Source organism: Heliconius melpomene, chromosome 4 (assembly GCF_056956725.1).
Source record: "Heliconius melpomene rosina isolate 202511_hmr_F chromosome 4, ASM5695672v1, whole genome shotgun sequence".
Taxonomy (NCBI): Eukaryota; Metazoa; Arthropoda; class Insecta; order Lepidoptera; family Nymphalidae; genus Heliconius; species Heliconius melpomene.
The window spans coordinates 2,013,130-2,037,973 of NC_140392.1; the positions used below are offsets into that span (position 1 = coordinate 2,013,130).

Sequence of the window (24,844 nt, forward strand, 5' to 3'; positions counted from 1 at the left end):
AAATTTAAGCGAATAGAGTTTACTCTTTAATGCACCTGTGACTATCCTAAAAGCTCTCGCGAATATTCTCTGTAAACTTTATTTTTAATGGCGCTACGTTAGCATAATGGAAGACAACGCGGGCCATATTTTATGACGTAATTTTAACGGATGTGAAACTTGGCTGCGACAACGCTTTTAAGGGCGCCGACAACAAAATTTGCTTAAGTCAGTCAATGTCTTTGAATGAAGTGTTTTCTTGTAACCAAATTGACAGCTTAATTTTAACTTAAACTGATTTTAAGATGGTGGAGCGTTCTTCTGTTGTCTTTTAAGATTTAACTTTGACAATGATAATTTAGTTTTGTTGTTACTAATTAATCTTATTCGACTTCTGGAAATTGGTAAACAATTTAAAAAAATAACATTTTGAACTTTTTCAAAAACACAAACAAGAAAGGCAAACAACAACAAAAACATCAACACAATCACCATTATTCTCAAACGTAAAGTATTACTTAGCTGCAATTGCAAGTTTTATAGCATCTGATTTGTCTTCTTACGAGAACGTCGACTCGGAGCTTAGTGGGAACACAATATATAATGCCAATGTATCACTTTGAACCATGTACTCACGAGCCCGGCAAGCTATTTGCGGTTGTGGACGGAGAATCCACCTACAGCATGTCTCCTCATCGATTTCCATTGGTGGACGTTTGTATTTAAGATAACATTCATCCCGCAAATAACCGCTTTGGATACCGTTTTAATTGATAATTACTCAGTAGATCGCACAATCGCTGTTTGTACAAAAGGGCTACTAGATAAGATCAACAAACAAGATGTAAATTAATGTTGTTCTATGGTTCTGATCTGGTGAATTAAATTGATGTATTTATGTAATGCTGGTTATGTAATGAGGTCAGTTGGCCATCATGGCGTAGGGACAGAAGCGTGATATTGTGAAGACGACGAGTCATTGGTTCAGTTAGCACCCAAGGAAATTAGTTAATTAATGTTTTCATTTCATCGCTCTGGTAACGAGGCAAAGTACTGCGTTGAGTTCCGCTAGTCCACACGCAATGTCTCCAGAATTTGGGGAAAACGGAAGTGTCTTAATGGTATGTTTTAACACCGGTTTCCCAGCTTCCCTCTCTACCCTGCTGAGTGCGTGATGCAACGTGTATTAATAGGAAAGAAATGAATGGGTATTTTTCAACATTATAATAGTTGTAATTATAAGAGTTACACAATTTATGATTACCAAAAAATCTTGATTTTAAGCTTGAATGTAGGAAAAACAAACGAATTTATACTGCTTGAAACACTTAAAATATCATTGATAATAACATTTTCTACTTACATATTCAAAGTTACGTATCTCATCTTTTAAATTTAGTCTTGCAGCACATGAACAATGTATGAGTATATATTATCCGATACAATACATTGTTGAAGTAGAGCCAAGTAATTTGGCTTGTAAGATAACTGTTTATTATGTTACAGTGCGGATGGTAACTACGAGGTGACTATTATGACTAAGGCCATCTTGCACCACGACGGCAAAGTTGTATGGAAACCGCCTGCCATTTACAAGTCCTTTTGTGAGATTGACGTCGAGTACTTCCCTTTCGATGAACAGACTTGCTTCATGAAATTTGGTTCTTGGAGCTATGATGGTTATACGGTAAGTGATAAAAATTAATGTTTAAAATATCCTAAATAAGTACTTTTATATTCATTTTCTTGAACTCTATTTGTATTGTAATATTTTGAACAATTATGAGAATTCTTGATTATTACGGATACGGATCTTATGAGAATTCTTTTTAATGATATTTTAGCCAAAGATATCCGAAAAACTTATATTAAGAACTTTTACCCTAATACGCATGAGCTAAAAGGATAATCTATTTCTGCTTCATAAATAATACCACACGATACGAGCGATGAGATATGTTGGGCAATGAAAGGCAGGATATTATAAAAAGTTCGGAATGGACTTTAGAGATAGGCTTCTGAAAGGAGGGCATCTATCTATATCAAACTGAGGAAGCCAATAAATCTGCTCTATTCCGATTTTATTGTAAATAGAGGAACCATATTCGTCACTGCTAGCTTTTATCCATATAAAAATATTTACTTTTAGTAACATTTATTTAAATCAGTAACGAAATAGATTATAGATAATGTTACATACTAAAAATTATATATCAATTTAAAATTAAATGTAATAGTTTTATAATAAATTTTGTTAATATCTATTGAAATTTATTATTTTTGTAGGTGGATTTGAGGCATTTGAAGCAAACGCCAGACTCTGACAATATAGCGATGGGCATCGATCTTTCGGAATACTATATTTCAGTTGAATGGGACATCATGCGGGTGCCGGCCACTAGAAATGAAAAATTCTACTCGTGCTGTGAAGAACCTTATCCAGATATTATTTTCAACCTCACTCTCAGAAGGAAGACTCTGTTCTACACGGTCAATCTCATCATTCCTTGTGTTGGAATTTCATTTTTGTCAGTGCTTGTCTTCTACCTACCATCAGATTCGGGTGAAAAGATTTCACTCTGTATATCTATTCTACTCTCTCTGACCGTGTTCTTCTTATTGTTAGCAGAAATTATTCCTCCGACGTCCCTCACCGTTCCCTTGCTAGGAAAATATTTATTATTTACTATGATGCTAGTCACATTATCAGTAGTAGTCACAATTGTGGTGCTAAATGTAAATTTTAGGTCCCCAGTTACACATCATATGGCCCCTTGGGTACGAAAATTCTTTATAGAATTTTTACCCCGAATATTATGTATACAAAGGCCGGAAAAACCGCCTGATGACGATGAAAACGATAAGCCGACCGAGGTAAGAGAAATCAATTATGCTAAACTTAAAAAAAAAGCTTACGAGACTAACGGTATACTTGCATAACATCAACAACAGCTATGTTTAAATCATTTAAAAATCAAAAAAGAACAAAGTTATTCAAACACACCTTTTATAATTGAGTTGCCTGCTATAAAAATATTTTGTACCGAAATATATTCAACGCAAACAGCCCTCTCTCAGTTAAGCGAAAGCCCTCAACAATAATCATTTTAATTGTCCTTAGTCGTAGGCCTCTTCTGGGAAACACTCCTTTCAACAATATTCTAAATCCATTGTGTTTCGTGTGTATCGCGAAAATATCGCTTCCAGCCCAATTTCATTCCATTTCGATTTTCCTTTATTACTCAATGCCGGAGGGCTTAACGAGCGCGCGCGGCCCCCGTTATTTATGTTTCTCTGGTGGCTGCGGACGGATCGCGATATACGAGCCGGCAGACGTGGCCCGAAACCGAAACCTCCACTCCAACCTAATTGTACGCCGGCTTAAGCTATGTCGATACACCGATCCCACACAATGCGGACTGACGTTTTAATCATGAAGTATTTTAGGAACAGCCTGTGTCTTTCTTTGACGTAAATAATGATTAAATATGATTTTTTATGTCAAATATCATTATATATTGATTGTTTATCAATATTATTTCATATTTGTAAAGCTGGTTTTTGATATGTTTTAGGTGCTCACGGATGTTTTTGGCGGTGACGAAATGGACGGCAAGTTCAAAGAGTGGGGTTGCGAGGAATATGAGTTGCCTGGCATGCCTCCGTCACCCCCGCCTCCTCCAGGTGGTGATGACGAACTTTTCTCTCCTCCGCCAGGGTCCCCATGTCGTTTGGACCTTGACGATGGCAGTCCATCTCTCGAGAAACCGTACGTAAGAGAGATGGAAAAAACCATAGAAGGATCAAGGTTCATCGCACAGCACGTTAAAAATAAGGATAAATTTGAAAGCGTAAGTTATAAATTCGCAATATTTAAAATTAACAATTTTAATTTATGATAAACACAATTTATTATTTTTCAGGTTGAAGACGACTGGAAGTACGTAGCTATGGTGCTAGACAGAATTTTCTTGTTCGCTTTCACGATAGCTTGCATACTCGGCACTGCTATGATTATATTTAGGGCGCCGACGTTTTACGACAACGCGAAGCCGATCGACATCCTGTACTCAAAAATTGCCAAAAAGAAATTGGAGTTGCTCAAAATGGGCTCAGAAGGCGACCCAGGTCTCTGAAATTCGTCTTACGTCTTCGGCCACTCGCCGCCGAAGACGTTCTGGGAGCTGATCGTGATGTGGTGGCACGGATGATCCATGTAAAGCTCCCAGATGGGAACAGTGAGGCGAGAACGTGTTTTGTGCTCAGTGTGGTGCCAAGCGCTAGATGCGCCGCGGGACGTTATCACGCCGCTAGCGTGTCAAAAAGCCGTCTTTTTATATATACAAACTAATTGACTGTATTGGACTGTGTCCGTCGATATTCAAACTGAGAACGGAATAACCTCAATGTATGATCGTTTTGTGTTGACGCGTGTCGTCAGAGTTTTTATATTTGAATCGCCGACAATTGAACATATATACTTTTTAAACATATATATATATGTAATGAGTAATTTATTTCTTGTTTAGATATTATTCTTTTGTAATTGTTATTTGATACGAGCGCACAAACATATAGTTCACATTAGTAAGGTTGAAGTGTCGCGTTGGGTTATGTTGCTTTCCGGTGATATCGAAAATAATAGTTAAACGGTACCATTATATAAGATTTAATTCGAATAAATCGAGCTCAATTTATTGATATAATTAGATTGTAAAGAAATAATTTTCACTTTAACGTATATGAATACTCAGAGGTACTGGTAACGGTGCAGTTCTTGTAACGTCCTCGACGAGCGTTGGACGTTGTAGACGATGTACTAGTATAAACTGATGAGTCTAAGTATAAAATATACATTTAGTATTTTATAAACTACGTACTCGCGTAAAAATCATAAGGACAATATCGGTACTTAATACTAATGAATTCGTAATTCACCGTAGCTAATCAATTAAGATTGTAGATATAATTGTATAAGTGAAGCATCAGCGATGATGAGTACTCGTTTATATTACGCCAAATAGTTGTAATGTCACGATGCGAGTGATATAATAAATATTATTTGGTTAGATATATTTATAAAAAAAAAACAATTGACTGCCAATTGTAATTAAATTTTTTATAAAATTCGATATTCTTAGATAGTTTGATAAGTTGTTTAGTTACGGTTTTTTAAAAAGTGCCAAATACAGCCAGCTGCGTCATAGTTTCGATCTAAAGGTCAAATTTTGCTATTAAAATTTGTGAATGCTGTCGATCAAATTATTTTAAGTAAGCTTGTTCATTCTTTAACATCTACTGCTTGCCCTATAAAGCAACGACTGAGAGTTATTTCGATTTTGATACATCTGTGAAGACTTAGTGCTATTCGGTTATTCACTAAACAATGTGCCGTGTTTCATTAATCCTAGCGTACAGGGTAAAATTAGTACACAAATTTCTTCTCCTTATTTTATTCTCACTATTTCACTGTTTATACAATCTTTTTCTCACTTTTCGGCACTTAACCACTCGTCTTAGATATTAAATTCACTGTTGAGGTTGGTGGAGCTAGAAACGTTTAGATAGCCTAACGTTTGTTTGGTCTTAGATTAGAATCTATATTAGATATCTTTTCGTTTATTCATGTTCATATTACTAGGTAGGTTGTATTTTCAAAATCATTTGATACATTTACCTTAATGTATGTAACATTACGTACATATATATAACATCAACCCATTACGTAGGGTAATGTAGCCTTTCGTCGTAATATAAAAAAAAATATTTCGAGCCGCGTAATTGATATGTCAAAGTAAATCATAATAATGATTAATTAGATAATGATTACCTAGTTAACTCTGATATTATTTATATTTTAATAAATTCAACAGCGAGCAGTTAGGAAAACAGGGATGGTTATAGTAAAATTATTCAAACTGTTTGGTGTGATTTGTCTTAATATTTATAAGTGTTATTGAATGTGTATAGCTGTTTGTGCCAATAATGCATACGGCTAGAGTAGATTAGAGAATACGTAAACATGAGTTAGATGTACGGGAGGTACCGACGGTGCTTACTCGTAAGCATCTGTACAGAACGCTCGCTAAAGGTTGAAAGAAGTAAATAAAATTAGCTCACTCATAAGTCACTCTCATTTTAATAAGCAACTCTGGATGTGGAAATTTTAGTAAGTGCAAAAGTACGCTATGTTTCGAAGATACGGCACAAAGAGATGGAGTTTTCTTATCTAAAACGGTATTGACTGCAACTAAAACCGTGATTTTGGCCGAAACGTGCCGAATTTTAACTTCAAAGGAATTTTTGGAAGGAATTGTTCAATATAAATAATTATAGTAAAAAATAATGTTCTAATAAGATAAATATCACAAATAAATTCAGTAGGAATGTGCTATTGCACGCACCGAAACACACACCAAAATTAGTAATAATAATATCAATAAAATGATTAGTTAAGACCACTGGCTTCCCACACTATTCAGTAATTATCTGATTTTTATTGTAGATATTTGCTAGAAAATAAACGGTCTGTTGTTATTTTTATATGACTGCAAAAAATATTATAATAGATAGATTTTCTAAAGAAACACCATAGGCTAATATATTTAGAGACGAGTGTTGTCGTGATTAAGTACACTGGATGATATATGATGGAAATGTTATAGACAAACGCGAGTGACAATGTAAATAACTCTTTGTTTACCTAAAAATTGGTACCACGTCAGATCAATTCGCAATTTGGAAAGAATTCGAAAGTCGTAAAATCAAAAGTTTAAATTAAATAATATGAGTGTAAAAAATCTAGCATAGGCCCTTAGGTTTGTTGAAACTGGATGAGCTAAGCCAATACAACGATTAATTATTATCCCTAATTGTTTAGTGCGAAAGATGTTCTGGTCACGATAAAGTTTTAGGATCGATCTCAAATTTCAAACCACCTTTTAATTATATTATTTGATAAGTAATCTTAGCTCAAGGGTATTAGACATTTTCTGTGATTAACTTTGGTTGTATCCTTGTTGTTCTCGTCTAAAAGACACTTTTGTAAGTCTATCTTTCTTTGTTCCCTGTTATGTTTGTCTGTGCTTTCGTTGTTGGAAGGTCGTTATAATACATAGATTACGTCTGTATATGCATGTTTCGGGTGATAAACGGGTAAGTGAAAGTAGTCGTCTTGTATCTGATGGTAGATAGGTAAATAATAAATTTAACAATAATACCGCTAGTCATTGTATGTAAGATTTATGATACTCATAAATTAATTAATATATTGTAAGTGGTGTTTTAGCTTCTCAATGTTTATTAGAGTTAGTCGACGAATGAGTCGGTCCGAGAGCGCGATGTCAGACAAATTTGTTGTTTAAATTTCCTTAATAAATAATCTAGTGTCAATTATAATTAAATTTTATATTTTAGTTTTCGTATTAAAGTGAATATTAAATTATCTATTTTAATTTTCATTTTAGACGTCCCAATTGGTCAGAATTATCGATGTATGATTTAATAATAAATCAATTTTCTTTATCCAATTAATTTATTAATTCTTACAGATCAACAAGACCAGTTTGCTTAGGTAGGACGTCATCGTTTCCTTTTTTTTATAATGTTAAAATTGTTTCAAACACATACTTCGAATTTGTCTACGTCGGGTGATGGGACTAAGAACTCATAGTCAGCTATCACATGGCTGTCAGTAATTTTAAGAATCAACTTAACCGAAATGTTGACATGTAAATATAGCCGATCAACATAGAAATTTAAATAATATTAAATTGACAAGTTATTTTTCTACGTTCCTTTCACAGTACCTTTAGTGCTAATTAGACGAGTAGTGAATATATGTCGTAGTTGTATTAAAATATTAATTTTTATTTACCCATAAGTAATACTCGTATATACATAATATGTCAGCAATAATTCTGATTTGGGTAATTTCTGTTATTTACTTTGATGCCATTCACTAGTCTCGTAATTTTAAGCTTTAGTTTTTGAATGGTTGACAGATAATCCGTAACGCTTTATAATTAGGTTCATCGAAATCTAGAATTTTATATAGCGATTTCTTCTACACTTTTGGAATCATATTTTATTGCACGTCTATCATTTACTGTCTTATCATTTATCTTAATAACATTATAATACTCTATACTTATGAATATGTAAGTAAATTAGGCGTATTTGCGTGTCTAATCAAACGTCTTCCAAAAGTGACGTAAGATTCCATTTGGTTACCCATATTCTATTAAATTTATACAACCTCCATGATAATTGCTGATTTTTATTTAAAAATGAAACATGTAATTTAAGTTATGTAACATCTCCTGAAATAGATAATCCCATAATAGTTGTAGTTTCATATTATTTTTTCATTCACTTGATAGTAGCATGGCATACTTATTTACTTTGTCCCATTGTGTGAAGCTTCCCTTTGAATTAAAATTTCAATTTTCTCTTATGGTTATATATATACTAGATAAGGAAATAGATGTAAGTTGTATTGATAATGTAGGAAAACCACATGAAATTTGCGTTGAGCTTCCAACACGATTAGATGTAAATACAGAAATAAATTTAAAGAACCTACTATATAATTTCTTGGTATCATTGGTATGTAAATTGTACATTGGCTTTGTTAAAGAATATTTGGTTGATAAATGTTTAATATTTCACTTTTATTGCTCAAGTTTGTTTGTCAAGTTGCTACAAGAACCAAATCTACAAACAAATTTACATAATCGAATAATAGTGTAAATATTCGATTCGGTGGAAACAATTCTGAAATTATATAAAGTTGTGGAATAGTAGAGCATTATTCTTTTATAAAGACTAAATAAAACTATGTGCCAAACAAAGATGCTCAATATTATACTATCCAACTAGAAAAGAACTTTTAAATTTTATAAGGAAAAATAACTGGATTGGATTTCAACCTGCAATCACGTCCTTTAATTATTTTATTAAAAAGGAGCAATATTCTTTGAAGTAAAATATTATGTCAGATTTGGTTCGTGTAGTATTTGGAGCTATCGATTACATTTGATATTCTTTATTTACTCGTCTCTCTATTACCTGTTTCTATGTATTATATATTATTTAGCCAAACTCTCCCTCTCTCTTCATTTCTACATAGTTACACCAAAGCAATTATATTGTATGCCATATTATATGTATGATTGTCGTTAGTATCCCTGTTAGAGTTTGTTTCATATGTCGCATTGGCGAAGTGTTTAGTGTAAGGTTCAATGTATGTTTCAAAATTTCGTCTTAAATTGTTAATATTAAAATAATTAATGTCCTATACTACTAGATATAATGATTTTAATTTGTTTTTAAGATTTTTCTGTTACATTTCTAGTCACGAGTAACGGCATTTTTGAGTGAAAATTGTTAGGTATTAAATAATTCGTTTCAGTAATAATGCATTGATCTTTTTTCTTATATTCTTAATTTTTTTCCTATATATATTTCTCGTTCTTATTAAAAAAAATGGCTGGAAATTTAATTTAACATTTTAAATATACATTTTTTATTAAATAAAAAAATAATACTAAAACCTAACAATTTTCAATCAAACGTGCGACCGATGAAAATGGCGCATACAAAACGAACACCACATTAAGATAAACATAATTGTTGATAGATAGATACACGAAATCCTAAATTTATTTTAATAATTGTAAGGTAATGTTATATTACAGAATAATAGACTTCGATAATTCAGTATTCACTAAAAATAGTTCTAGCGAATCTAGGCATATTTATTCGATTTGTTCATACAAACGAATATTGCCACGATATTATAAGATAAGATTTATGCACTCAGACCTATAATTAGGATGATAGCTCAATAAAAGTAGTTTTAAGGAAATTATAATAAGGAATCAGTATAATATAATATATATATACTTTTAGAGTTTAAGTATGAATAAGTTCCATTTTATAACGTTAAATTAATTTATTTCAGCACTACACGTACTATATGAATACACATTCTTACGCTAATATTGAAATGTATTATAATATGAACTATAAATATTAAATGTTATGCGTTAATAATAATTGATGTGTTTTATTTTATTACTTTTATCATTTTTAAAGTTATAGTAAAAAATAAAATAAGATTTTTTACCAAAATTCTAAAACTTAAAATTGCCCGATTTTTTTTCTACTTTGGGATCAGAACATTAATATTGATTTTTCTTGTCAAGTCGAATTTATCATAAGTCAGTTCGGGCTTCATTCAGGTCTCTCTTATGAACTAGACACTTGATAACTTTATCAGTAAAATATTGTAATAATTAGATGAAAATGTTTAATACCGAGAGATTAAAATGAAATCAAATTAGCTTCACGCTATATACCAGGCACTCCCCTTAACAGCAGGGTAGACAAAGAGAACCTAGTGTCAAAACACTTCCGTTTTCCACCGAGATCATGGCATTGCATGTTGAGCGGCAGAACTCCAAGTCGCGCTTTGTAATATCGAGAAATGAATTAGGGCACTTCTTATAACCACTAAAATATATTTTAACTCATACATTAGATTTGAAAAAGTATTTTAAAATTAAACTATCAAATAAAAAAATATTTAGTCCAAAATTTATTTTTATTAAAAAAAAATTATATCAATATTTAAACATTTCTTTTATACTAACCAAAACTACTACTGAATAAAGCCCAAGGATTCGTAGCAGTATCGAGGGCCGGTGCTGGAGCATTATAGTAACCTTTGGCCAAATCAACCAGGGATAAAGGACATTGGAACTGATCACATGTCTCCAGGAGTACTCCAAGTCGGTGTGCTGAATCGTAAATAGTATGTTCTAGAGGTTCGGATGGTAGTACCTTGGACATGGGCAAGCTGAAATATATAAATTACAAATGTTTTAAACAATAAAATAGTATTTTAAAAAATATTAATTAAAATATTCATATAAAAATGGTGATTAGATGCTTTTAATATTTTCATTTCCTCGTTCTGGTAACGAGGCAAATCACCATACATATAGGATACTATAGAAATCTAAAAGGTGTTGAAACTTACGTAAACATAGTCCTAAATATTTCTTCAACAATATTGCCGCCATGAGGTACGATTCGTTGAGTTGTTTCACAGAGAGTTTTTAATATACACTGTCTACCATTGTAGCCCATACTGAAAAATAAATATGTTTTATATATATTTATACTTTAAATCACATATAATGTGGTAATTTATATAGATAGATGTCAAAAAGGCATATTCAACTAGGTTTAGTGTTAGCCAATTTTAAAATATTATCAGAAGTGAAAATCGGTTCCTATTATAAGAAAGACAGCATATTTCATTCAGCTTCATTCATTCTCTGTATTCCGCATGTAGGAGAGTAGACAGAGAGTTAAGTACTTCATGCTCTACTTTCCGCCGAATGTAAAATGACAATACAGTGAAATGAAAATAAATTTAACATTCTCCCAAATGTGTACTAGCACAAATTAAACATACTTATCCATAATTATCTCCAATTTTTCATATAGTTCTCTCCGATTACGTCGTTGAGCTATCGGCTTCTTCTTACGACGGTAAAAGAGTGCTGTTTCCGTGTTATTTGGCAATTCATAAGCTATACCCCAGTTCAGTCCAAATGTAAATGTTCCTGGGGATGTTGCTGGCGCTGGCTGACCGATGACACCCACTGTCATACATCCGGCGCACTGGAAATAATGAGATTTGAAGGTTGAGTGGGAAAATATATGGAAATAAATGGAATTTCAACTAGTTTTGACGATAATAAAAGATCTAAAAAATTAATCTGATTAGAAAATCAAAGAATTGATTTTAATTAATCACTCTACCGGGTTTAATTTACAACAATTACGTTTTCCCAATTATTTAATATGGTTGCTCCGAGTAGAGCTTGAACTAGTAATTATCACGCTTAGAATCAGATACTAACTTTTGCTAATACAAAAATATATTAATGTATAAATTCATTAACTTACCGAGAAACTCGAGCCCTCAGGAAAAGCAACATATCGTTTTCTTCTAGACAAGACTTTTTTATTTTCACCATTTCTCTCCGCTGATATCGTAGAAATTAAGTAGAAAACTATTAAAAACATATGAAGGAACTTCATTTTATATATTTTATTTTTAACTTTTAGTTCAACAAGCACAAGCTGTAAATAGTGAATATTATAATATACTAAACAAGTAAACGCATAATCTATGTCAAGAGTAACGGTTGTAAAATTTTCACACTGTCGATAATGAAAGAGAAATGCTCCTAATAAATGGTAACTGAATATTTAAAGGTTTATATGCTACTAAGAATCAAGAATTTAGGGCAATTTTATTTTTATTTTAGAAGTAATAAATTTTTAGCTTCTCCTTGTATCTCGTATATAGGATGGTGGAAAGAGAACAAGATCTGAAGAGTTTTTTTAACAAGTAATTAAAATTCGTGCTATGGAATGAGTTTATTTATATATATGTATATTTTTTTTTTTCTCTAGCTACTCTATATCTATATATATAAAAGGACTTGTCCTCACTGACTGAGGTAAGACGCGCGCACAGCCGTAACCGCTGTGCGTAGAAACGTGAAATTTGGACAGATGTTTACTTTCGTAATCTGGACATCCACTAAGAAGGGATTTTGAAAAATTTTAACCCTAAAGGGGTGAAATAGGGGTTCAAAGTTTGTATGGAAAAAAAATTAAATCGACACCGATTTTTATAAAATTTGAAATTTAGATTTTTAAAAGTATTTAATTGAACACGTGTTTCATGGTTTTCTAGAATTCTTCCCCTAAGGGTGCAAATAAGGGGTTGAAAGTTTGTATGGAAAAATCTTTAAAACGCCACCGATTATTATAAAATTTTTAATTTAGACTTTTAAAAATATTTAATTGAACATATGTTTCATGGTTTTCTCGAATTCACTCCCTAAGGGTGCAAATAAGGGGTTGAAAGTTTGTATGGAAAAATCTTTAAATCGCCACCGATTTTTATAAAATTTGAAATTTAGAGTCTTAAAAATATTTCATTCAACACATGTTTCGTGGATTATTAGAATTCACCCCTAATTACGCAAGCAAAGCTGCGCGCGTCCGCTAGTTTGAAATAAAAACGTAAAGATAAGAAAATATAGAAAAAAATTAAAACTATGTAAAAGCAGGCAACGCGGTGAATTTTAATAATATATGTAGAATTGCGTCATGTACCCAACTGGAGAAGGGAAACTGCCAATGCAAGACGTGCGCATTGTCCACTTAAAACATTAAATTCAGTAAATTCTTTAGAAAATGGTACAATTAGAGTATATTTGAAGTTATTTTACAACAAATTGGATTCAAACCCAGAACTTCTTTAAACCACCTTATGATACGGCGAAACAGAGTCTGCCTGCAATAACTGTAGTTGGCAGTTTAATCTCTCTCGAGGGAATGATCAGACTAAAAAAAGCTTAACTTAAAAATCACTGGCGAACATCATATTTGTCTATAAAATAAGTGTTTTTTTTTTTAATTTTTAAAGTGTTATATTCTAAAAATAGATCTATACACTTAAAGTGTAGAGCCAATACACTCTCGCACTATTTCCAACGCGTTACAGCGCTATAATAATAAACAGAGCAGCATGTGGCGGTGATATATCAAAATTAGGTCATTTTTCTTTTGTAGCGTTTTCTCGTTACCATCGATCGAACTTTCGTTGTATTATGGAAGTTATTTCAATAATATGTATTTTATATTTATATTATTTTAGAATATTGTGTGTGTACATTTTTTTGGCATCAATTAAAACATTTTCCATGGTTATAAAATAAATTTAGAGAAATACAGGCTTATTAATATTACAAATGTATATTTGGGGTTGATTCCTACTCGGGGAAATAGATTAGTTTCCATTACTCGCGACGTAGAGTTCCACCGCTCAATACGTAATATCATTAAAACGAACTAACTTAACAGGCAGAACAAAGAGAGACTAGCAGATAGAGAGATGGGAGAGGGACGCTAGATCTCTCTCCTCATCCTGCTATAGAGCAAAAACCGAAAGCTTGTTTTTTTTCACACTGAATACAAATTAAAAAACGAATAACTAATAAAAATAATTGAAACAAAATCTGTTCTTTCATTCTGCATGGAAGTGAAAATATTTTAAACTACAACTATTTTATGATATTAAAATACCTTTCCTTTCAGAACTACACAAGTTATTTCCACGTGGAATGTTCTCCATATCAACTTAATTGCCTTATAATCCGCGTACGTGACGCTTATCTATACGTGTTCGGATTAATTCATAATATTCGTTTCGATCGTTCTTCTATATAATATTATAATTATATGATATTTCTTTCTATAAGTGGCAAGCTTAAAGTTTCCAACTTCTCCTTTAACCTGCTTACCAGAATAGATGATCAGGTTAAAAAGAAAACCTGGTGTTAAGGCACTTTGTTCTCCGCTTTCCGCCTGAGTTAAAGATAGGAGTTGTTCTTTAGGTGCATTAGACATTTAATAATTAAAAAAATTGTTTGATATGGTATGATAATCTATCTAGGCTTCTAAAATTCAATTAGTCTAAAACTAATAGTCATATTATTATCGAGATGACTCTTTTAGTTTAACTTAAAGAACAGTTAAAGTTTCAACAAAATCGGTTCAGCAGTTTCACTTTATCCAATTTGAATCGATGATCATCAAAAGCATTTTAAATTTATAGCAAAATATCAAATTATAATTATTTATTCAATAGGTATCATTTTTCCGTAAACATAAAATGACATATTTTTTCTTGAAAAACTGAAAGGAAGACGTGTCAAACGTCTTTTGTTACAAGATTCTGGAACTCATCTTAATAATTGTTACATCGTAAAAATATACATTTTAAATTAATATTTATTTTCTTATATTAGTTACAACCCAACGATTTTTGTTTTGTACATTTATTTAAATTTTTTGCTTGAAACATTATTTTCAAAGATTGTTTAATAATCTCTGTTTTTTGCATGCAAAATTTTATAATTTTATCATATTTGTCATATATTTTATAATTTTGTCATGTTTATACATACCTATTATAGCTTCACATTGTATCCCGCACATAGGAAGTACCCACTTGGGAACCTTGTGTTTAAGCACGATGTTCCCATTAAGACACTTCAAATGTAATTTCTTTCATTTATACATACAAAATTATAAAGTTTACATAATAAAAACTTAGATTTTTTAATTTTTTAAACATTTTAATAATACTCTTAAATCTAACATTACTACTGCAATGTATCAGAAACGACGGGTTTCTTAAATTAATAAATATTAAAATATTAGCTCTATAATTATATCTAAATCTAGATAGTCTAGCTTAGATTGCGTAATTATATGGATTTAACTAAAAATTACATATGACACAAGTCACATTCTAAGTGCCTTTCACCGCTGTTATAAGGAGGTTACATTGAAACTACTAACGTCATTCAACACAAAAATAATTATTTATTACAAACTAATAGTTCCTGAGATTATGGCGTTAAAAATAAACTCCATCTTTATAATATTAACTGGTGAATTATAGATCAGTCCAATTAAAGAGTTCATTTCTAAAGTTTAAACTAGTTTTTTTTCCAACGGATGGTAAAAAAGATTATTTTGCATTATTGAAAGCAAGCATAAAATGCATAAGAGAGAAAGGGCAATCGTTGATTTTGTCACAAAAATTCGGCTCCAATACTTCATAATAGCTATCGGCTATTTCATTGGTGAAATCTTCCTCATGGATGGGGGCACTGTAAAGAAAAGATAATTTTAATTTGTAATTTATAACTAGGCTATTCTGGCACAAGGGTGTGACTGTAAAATCGACGGTAGTGGATTCGATTTAATTTTCATTTGCTAGCTCTGGGTTGAGTTCTGCCACTCAACACGCAATGCCCCTAGAATTCGGTTGAAGATAATAAGATAATTGACAGATTGAAAGCTGATATAGCTACGCTCTTCCAGATTTTGACGTGAAACTCAACGCCGTGCTTAATCTACGAGAGCGGAGAAGAGAAAACCAATTAAATATAATAATCATTATCCCGAGCGGGGATCGAACGATGAAAGAACATACATTAAACTTTATCTCAACGAGTTTTCTTTGAAACATCTCCTACAAAATTAACTAGTTAAATATACAAAATCAGCTTCACTTATCGAGGCATTGCGTTTTGAGTGGCAAAACTCAACACCTAGCCTTGCAAGCCTGCCTTGGTGCCAGGGCGAAGAAATGAAAATATTAATAATTAATAATTCATTCCATCGAGTGGGATTGAACCCATAACCGTCGCGTGACCGTCAACCCTTTGTGCCCCTGCGCCATGATAGCCTTCATAAATATATGTTTGCTTATATTTTCTAAAAATAGGTAACTACTACATCTAGAAACATTCAATACTGTGAGTTGAAAATGGTGAAATACGACGAGATACACAAAATTATGATTCAGAACGTTCGCCTAATATTGGATTTAATACTAAGTGAATGAAAAGGATGAATTGAATTGAACTTCTTAGTAGTACCTAGTTTTAAGTTTTGAAAGCATTTTGCATAGCGAAAAGATTTTTTTTATAGAAAAGTTATGTTATATTAACAAATGTGAAGGCGCTTTTTTAGAATCTCTAAAATAGATTTGAACCTGCGCCTCTTGGAAACCGTCAAAGCACGCTGACCACTAAGCCATACGGTCTCATCAAGCTACGTCAAAATTCTTATATCTCTAATACAACTTACTTATATTGTCAGCATCTGAGTGGGAGATGTTTACAATTTCCCACTACCCAAAGACAATTACTCCGAAATATCATATGGCAAGAGAATAATTCTCAATAATCTCTTCTTTTAAGAATATTAATTTTTAACAAAAACAAAAACCGACTTCTAACAACGAACTAACAAGTGAAAAATAATTTTACAAAGATTTTATAATTTTGAAGTCAGTTTCAAGCTAATGCTACAACACCTTTACTACAATATCTAATTACTAAGCCTGTTTGTTTTACTTGGCACCGACTTCAAAATTATAAAATCTTTGTATAATTATTTTTCACTTTTTAGTTCGTTGTTAGAAGTCGGTTTTTGTTTTTGTTAAAAATTAATTTATTTTACGATTTTAAGTGATGGGTAGATCTTAAAATGATGCTTCTTGAACGAGTGGTGATGGTGGTGGTAGTGGTTATCAACGAGTGGTTGTCATTGTCCTATGTAAAACTTCATTTAATTAGGTATTATTTTTGTGCAAAGTTACATTTTGGTATATTAACAAGAACATACATAAAAAGTCGGGCGAATTGGGAATCTCCCTTTTTTGAAGTTGGTTCAAAATGAGAACATCCTCTTTTTTGAGGTTGGTTGAAAAGAAATGTAACGATCAGGAATCTCACTTCTGACATCGAGTTAAAAAGTTTTTGCTTGTAACTATTACAGTATAATCAATTTTTTACCAAAAAAAACAAACTTTCTCAATTTTCACCCGATTCCATAATCGGAACCTAGCCAAACTTTCACCAAATTATCCTTGAAGTGTATCCTTTCAAATAAAAAAAGAATCATCAAAATCAGTTTGCGCGACATTGAGTTATTCGTCTATTTGTCGCGCACATACCTAATGCAAATTTAAGACTTATGTGATTTTCTCATGGATACCATTGTCAGACATGGACCAAAAAAAATGGAACCATTCGGGAAGCTTATAAAAATTTTTTTATCAAAATCGGTTCACCCAGTCAAAAGCTATGAGGTAACAAACATAAAAAAAAAATAAAAAAAAAAATACAGTCGAATTGATAACCTCCTTTTCTTACAGAAGTCGGTTAAAAATATAGATATATCTATTTTAAAACGGTCTCCCACACAAAAATATCAAAGGCTAAAAGCACCGCCTCGCTGCCTGCACTTGTCACTTTTGCTATCAATCAAGAGCCGGGCCGTATGACAAATTTGATACCACCATTAATATGGGCTCTAATGCCCGATTGTTCCACCGTCACGTATTTTACGCTCAAGCTGACGATTTTATAGCGACGCTTCAAGCATTAGATTAAAGAGAGGGTATTGTGGCTTTGGAATTATGGTCATAGGTTCGAATACAAGGGAAATTTGATTCTTAATGGTTTTAATGGTAAATTCCATTGGGCGCCATTCGTGGCGAAGGGGGTGGATTCGAATTCCACTCGAAGAAATATTTATTACTCGCGGCGTTTAGGTCCGCCACTCAACACACAATGCCTTCAGAATTTAGCGGAAAGTGAGGAACAGACTGTTTTAACAGTCGATTCCCAGATTCCCTTTGGTAATGCTACCACATAGTAGATTAGTCTCGTGCTAACAAATAACAAGTTACTAAATATTATTAAATTTAAAATATTTGACTCCTTCAGAATTTACCACTACTTACATACTCTCTAATTAAGTTTATATAATTGTTGCTACCTAAAAGGGTATCCCCAAAAAGAGTTCCTTTGCAAAGATCCCCTTAGTGCTGCTCTAATCCCTTTCACTGCCCCACACCTACCTACATGCCAAATTTCAACTTTGTAAGACCAGTAGTTCCGTCTGTACCTCACTCAGTAAAATACGCTTTTGTATACACAGATACTCTTTAAAATCTTATCCAATTATATATTTAAAGTAAATGTCTTCCGTTCTCTTTGACTTCCTCGCTAGGGATATAGAGGGAAGTTAAGTTAAGTTAAGCAAATAAAAATTATATCTATAGCTATGAGCCTGCCGGTAGAGCTATATATGAAACCACCATTGAAACGAATATTATGAATTAATCCGAACACGTATAGATAAGCGTCACGTACGCGGATTATAAGGCAATTAAGTTGATATGGAGAATATTCTATGTGAAAATACAAGATGTGGAAATTTTTCCATTAACGTTTCATTAAGAAAAATCTTAGGAATCACCTAGATATTTTAAATCCTCTCAAAATGAATGGATACATGTATCTCTAAAACGTGAAAGTCCCAGGGTTTTTAATTAGGTTAACGCTGTATTCTGCATATAGCAGGATAGGTAGAGGGAACCTGAGAAACCTAGTGTTAAGTCTACTCTATTCCCTACTTTCCGCCGAATTTCTGATGTTGATTGGAATCGAACCCACGACCGCCGGCAAATTTTCGAATCATCATGTTTACAGCCGCACCCTGAGCCACGATGCTCTCAACCAATGTACTTACTTAATTATCAAAGTTTCTTTTGTCAGCTTCTTACTTCGCATACCATGGTGGGTAAGAGATCTTTAGTGTTAAGAGATTCCGTTAATCTTTTCCCGCCAGAATTCGATATGCGATTACTTATTACGTAGCATTATGAATAAATGAAAGATATTTGTTAATAATCATATTATTAATTGAATTGAATTCAAAACCATCCACCCACCATTAAGCCGCAATTGTCTTAAATAAAAAAAATATTTCTATACCTCATCAGGTATAAGCGAATAACTTCCCGTATATTTCCAATCAACCACCAACACAGAGCGTTTAACGTCGGTACGCGATTATCCTGTACTTAACAGACGTGTGATATTTAAAACTTCCTGCCGTTATCTGAGTTCACCTAAAAACACACTACCGCCTCGCAAATAGACCAGTCATTATCACCAAACTGTTTTTGTTTCACCAGTAAATGTTGTTCTATCAAATATTTGTGAAAATAGCGGTGTTGATTTAGTTTTTATGTGATTTGTTAACGTATTTTATTATTTTTTTTATTTTTATGTGATTAGTATTTTATTATAATTTTTTAATTTATTATGATGGTTGTGGTTCGATTCGCGGTGTTTAGTTTCGCCACTCAACTCGCAATGGTTCAGAATTTAGCAGAAAATATCCAAAAGTATCTTAATGAGAGTGGAATGTCTTAACACTAAGTTCCCAGGTTCCCTTTGCCTATCCTGCCATGAGCGGGATACAGAGTGATGCTGAGAAAAAAACATATCTCATCGTACCTACAAAATACATATTTTTTACACATTTTCTGAGTGGGTTTGATCTTGCAATTCCATTGGCCTCTTAGCCAGTCTCATATAGTGCCAAGATGTCAATATAACACTAGAGAAAATGTAAAGAAATAAATAAAATTCTTACGTGAAAATAACTCTGAGTATGTCGTGCACTAAAGATTTTCCAGGGGGTGCTAGACTGCTACGAGCTTCACAGATACTTCTAAGTACACAAGCACGTCCGTTCAGGTTGTGGCTGAAAAATAGTAGTTCAATTTAGGATTTTCAATGAAATGAAAAGGTTCTAAAATACGCAATAAGTGATGGGTAGCGGGGTTAAGTTGTGTCATTCCGGCAAAAGCTGAGAACGAACGACACTCATTGCCTATCCTGTTATACGCGGGATAAGAGTTAAGCTAAAAATCATCATTTAGTTACAGAAAACAATCATTTTGTTCTAATTTAAATCAGTAATAATTAAGACTAACAATAGTAATTATTATTTGTAACGAAAAATGTATATTAGAATGGTATTCGATACTTACAAATCAATCGCATTTTGTATTCTCTCCCAATATTCCCTCTTCTGTCGATGATGAAGTTTTCTTCTAAAATGAGCGTTGGTAAAATTGGCTTCTGGTAAAGGAAATAAAACGTCGACTTCTAGCGAAAGATTCCAACCGGATGGTGCATGAGTCATAAATGCTTTAAGAAGAGAAAGGGTCATCTGAAAAAAATAATTGACTATAAATGCTAGTGGACAGGAATATTTTAACACTACGTTCGAAAAATTCGGCATTAAGTCTTTAACAGAGTGATTTAACACTAGGTTCATGCTTAGGTGGCTTACACTGCTATGTGCGGGATATAGCGTGAATGTGATTTAAAAAGAAATCCAGTAGAAGTACAGCCTCTATCTATAACAAAACAAACATTCTTGGATTATTCTTCTTTCAGTCAGACGGATGGCTGAAAGATGAATAATCATTGAATAAGATGAGCAATGATGAAGGGATATGTCAGAAGATTTCTATATCCTTATATAAAAACTAATGTCATTATCAAATTTGTATCATTATCAAAAAGGAATTAACAGTATAAAATATATTTTTTTACGTTTAATATTTGACACTAATATAATATAAAAAATATATCGAAATATTGTATTAGAATTCAAAAATAAAACTAGTACTCGTGCATTTTTAATTAATTACTACGAGCTTTCAATACTACGTCCATAGCAAAATCAGGTAATAATATGTAGTGAGTGTACTAATAAACGTATTTCATCATAAAATGTCGATCGATATGCAAAACTAATTTATTACTATGTAAAATTGAAACTACCCCAAACATTTATAGTAGAAACAATTTCATTTCCAATATTTGATCAGAATCGCGACCTGTCATCAAATATCATAGCGTAACTAGGTTATAAAAATATACGCTTTTATTAGATTTTTTTAAAAGCTATATTGTGAAAATTGTGATGGAAATTTAAATATTTGTGACTTAGTTCATGTTTGTCTAAATTTAAACATATACATGTGAGTGTAGATTCTTATCCACATATAATATATGGATATTTTTTTAATTAAAATTTTATATCAGAATTATGCATTTTTACAATTAATTAGATGGTCTATTTAAACATTTAACATGGTAGGCAGAGTGATTAAGACACTCCATTGAGACACCGTTCCCCACCTTTCGCTGACTTCTGGAGGCACTGTCTTCTGTGTCGCAGAAGTCAACGCCGCGTATTGTCTTGTCATCAGAGCATAGAATATTTTATTCCCCCAAGTGGGAATCGAACCCTGAAACATCAAGTTTTCAGTCAAACGCCGCACGACAACGGCTGCCTCCGTAGCCTTCATTTATCCTTGTTTAAGTAAAACAAAACAAAATGGCAAGATCCTGAAGTTTTATTATTATTTTTGTTAAATTATGACATAAAATAGCAAAACTATAAATAATACTTACAATAAAATTACTTCCAGCTGGAAACGTCAAATGTCTCCGTTTTCGTATAGATCCCAGCGACGTCTTCACATTTGGGCAATGGTCAGTAATATTTGAACATTCACTACACGTATATATGGATAGTAGAAATAATAAAAACGCACTTAAAAAATGCATTTTTATATGACCTCTTTGGTAATACGAACCGCGGGGTTGAGTTCCGCGACGACACCTTGAATATGGGCGGTCTTGAACACTTATTAGAGTGTCTTGACACTTTCTCTCTCTTAAAAAAATGCGTAATATGGTTAAACTAGTAAAATAATGGATTTTAAAGGATTTTCGATACTGATCCACCGGCGTGCTGTTACGAATAGTATTGTATAACAAATGTTAACTAAGACACGTGTGTCACAAACCACAAAATTGAATGTATGATATATTTAAATTTAGTGTTGCATAACATGGAGTTTACTTTTATTTTTGTATAGGTAGACAAACTAAGTATGTGTTTCCCTTTTGTCTTGAAATTGATTTTAAGGATTTTTTAACCTATTTGAAGTGTTATTCTACAATTTAAACGTTTCTTTGGAGACGCATAAAAATATATCTCGGTAAGTTTTTTTTCGCTACATTTTTATGTTTCTAAAAATGATAGCTTAAAGGATCTTGATGTTGTCGTTGCAATCGGTAATTTTATCGAATTTATTTGGTTGTATACGCGAACCTCAAGAACTACTGGTGAAACTATTGGTGGTGGTACCAAGCGTGAAGCTGATTTTTTTTTCATGAACGTTTTATTCGGCGGAACGAGGAAAACGAAGGAAAAATTGTAACGGAATCACATAACACTAGTTTCTCTGCCGATCCAACGATGAGCGGGATATATGGGGAAGTTAAAGAACACTTTCATAAAATTGGATAACAGGAAAGAGATGGAAATCGTTGTGAAATATTAAGTTTAATTTTTTTTCTTATGTTTATTGTTCCTTTGTTATTAAACTTACGCTGTAACATTATGTATCAGTGTAGAATTCCTTTATTCCGTCAAGAGATATTTCATTGAATTAATTATTCAAAGGCCAACGTAGATTTAATAAAAAAATAATAAAATAATGAACCATACGTTCAACCTATTCTATTGTATCGTAATAAATAAAAATATATAGGTACCGTAAAACAAAAACTAAAAAACAATAAGCCATTCATATAGTCCCGGGGTCGAACGGAATAAATTGAACGTGTCTATTTTTATACTATAGAACGCTTTGGTGTTGCGAATATTTTGTCAATTTCATTTGTGATACATATCGATACATAGCTATTGTCGATTTTTTCCTACTGCCTTTACTATTTGGGCATACTAGTATGTGAAACAGAGATATGAGATTAAAAAATGGAATAACTAACTTATGTTCAATTTTCAGTTTTTTCATTCAATATTTAGTATTGTCGCTCAGATTAGGTAGCAATTGTTATTGGTGTTTTAGATGCATGCATATTGTGTAGTCAAAACATATATATATATATATGTATGTATATAACTGCTCTGGTATATGGCTTCTTATTTTTTTTTAATTAAATGTTAAATAATTTTAAAAAAAGTGTAATCAGTGTTAATATAAAAACAAACACTCTTTCTCCGTCTGAGAATGGTGAATCTGTGAATATGTAATGCCAAATAAATGTGGTATATTTTTAGCTTCAAGCTGTATCCCGATTATGGCATGGAGAGTTAAGCAGTGAACTTACCATAAAAAACACCACCACCTTTCTCCCAATTTTGGAAAAATTTAGTGGTGCAACACTATGCCTTTTAGACTAAAAAATTGTTCAAAGTTTGTTATGATAATGAATTCTTCAATTTCAAGAAAACTATAAACACCTGTATGGAGCCCACCTGTAAATAATTGAGCAATTACAAATTATTTACTTTGTATTTTTTATTTAGTAGCATGTAATAATTGTATCAATTGTTGGTAGGTCTTATAAATAAATAAATAATAAAATATACACAATTTAAATAAAAAATAAAATATTATCCATATTATTATGACCAAGCCAGAGCTCGTCGATCCGGGATGTTTGATCGACAAATTAGACCGGCTGTCGTCTCTCTCATTACCTCAGTTTAACACCTCCTCCGAAAATTGTACAATCAAATTTACACCTTACTCATATACAGATAGTACATATATTTGCATGTTATAATTAAAACGAAACCTCCTTAGTAATCTTCGACAGCCTATTTAAATATTGAAATGTAAATTCCTTTGACCTGTAATGTTACATTTTAGCTTTTTTTTACTATTCGGTCGATGCTCGAAAAATTTATATTTATGGCATTATAAGCACTATTATGAAAAAAATGTATTTTATAGAATAGAACGTTATATTATATACTAGAACCGGTTATTTCCGGCATATTCCACACTCCCATTCCCAATTTCCGCGGAATTCTCAAGGAATTGCGTTTAGAATGGCGGAACTTAACTCCGCGCTTTGCAATGAAAATGCTATGAAAATAGTAAATATATCATTCCCCACCCACTTGTGCCCCGATGGCTTCACAGATAGTTTATAATCAGACGTTGTACATAAAAGCCAAATTTTTCATGTATTTTTTAAAATATTATTTGTATGATAAATTTTAAAAAAGTTTACGTTACTATAAAAAATATACTTAATTAAGAAATACAAACACCTGTTTCAAGCCAATTTCACACGATGCAAATTATAAATATTTCTTATATTTTATTCGTACAATCTGTTCCTTGGGGATTTAAGGGAGCACTTAGTAAGGATTGTTCAAAATTCCACCAGAATCGGATAAATAACGGAATTTCCGATAATTTACGTCTTAAAATCTAAATAAAACAAGCAAAGCCGCGGGCAACAAACTAATCCCTGGTGAAAGAAAATGA

The 24,844-nt window shown here is 32.1% G+C and overlaps 3 protein-coding genes across 4 annotated transcripts in view; 1 reads left to right on the top strand and 2 right to left on the bottom strand.

The window, feature by feature from the left end:
• Positions 1-10,038, top strand: part of nAChRalpha1 (nicotinic acetylcholine receptor alpha1) — a 201,845-nt gene extending 191,807 nt beyond the window's left edge. For both annotated transcript variants that reach the window (XM_085208097.1, XM_085208096.1), the window contains 4 exons: positions 1,486-1,666; positions 2,266-2,853; positions 3,555-3,830; positions 3,903-10,038. In XM_085208097.1, coding sequence (XP_085064223.1) covers positions 1,486-1,666; positions 2,266-2,853; positions 3,555-3,830; positions 3,903-4,115 — 1,258 coding nt within the window. In that variant the 3' untranslated portion in view covers positions 4,116-10,038. The remainder of the gene's footprint in view (positions 1-1,485; positions 1,667-2,265; positions 2,854-3,554; positions 3,831-3,902) is intronic.
• Positions 10,039-10,629: 591 nt separating this feature from the next.
• LOC146539385 (uncharacterized) lies at positions 10,630-12,128 on the bottom strand. The gene is made up of 4 exons (XM_085185222.1): positions 11,962-12,128; positions 11,465-11,673; positions 11,024-11,134; positions 10,630-10,840 (listed from the first exon to the last, which is right to left on the bottom strand). Exons 1-4 carry the CDS (start codon positions 12,094-12,096, stop codon positions 10,630-10,632), a joined length of 666 nt encoding a protein of 221 aa, XP_085041348.1. The 5' UTR covers positions 12,097-12,128.
• A 3,268-nt stretch (positions 12,129-15,396) lies between these two features.
• LOC146539386 (uncharacterized) lies at positions 15,397-22,327 on the bottom strand. Its single transcript, XM_085208098.1, has 4 exons — positions 21,942-22,327; positions 20,504-20,685; positions 20,104-20,214; positions 15,397-15,752 (listed from the first exon to the last, which is right to left on the bottom strand). Exons 1-4 carry the CDS (start codon positions 22,095-22,097, stop codon positions 15,611-15,613), a joined length of 591 nt encoding a protein of 196 aa, XP_085064224.1. The 5' UTR covers positions 22,098-22,327; the 3' UTR covers positions 15,397-15,610.
• Positions 22,328-24,844: the final 2,517 nt, after the last annotated feature.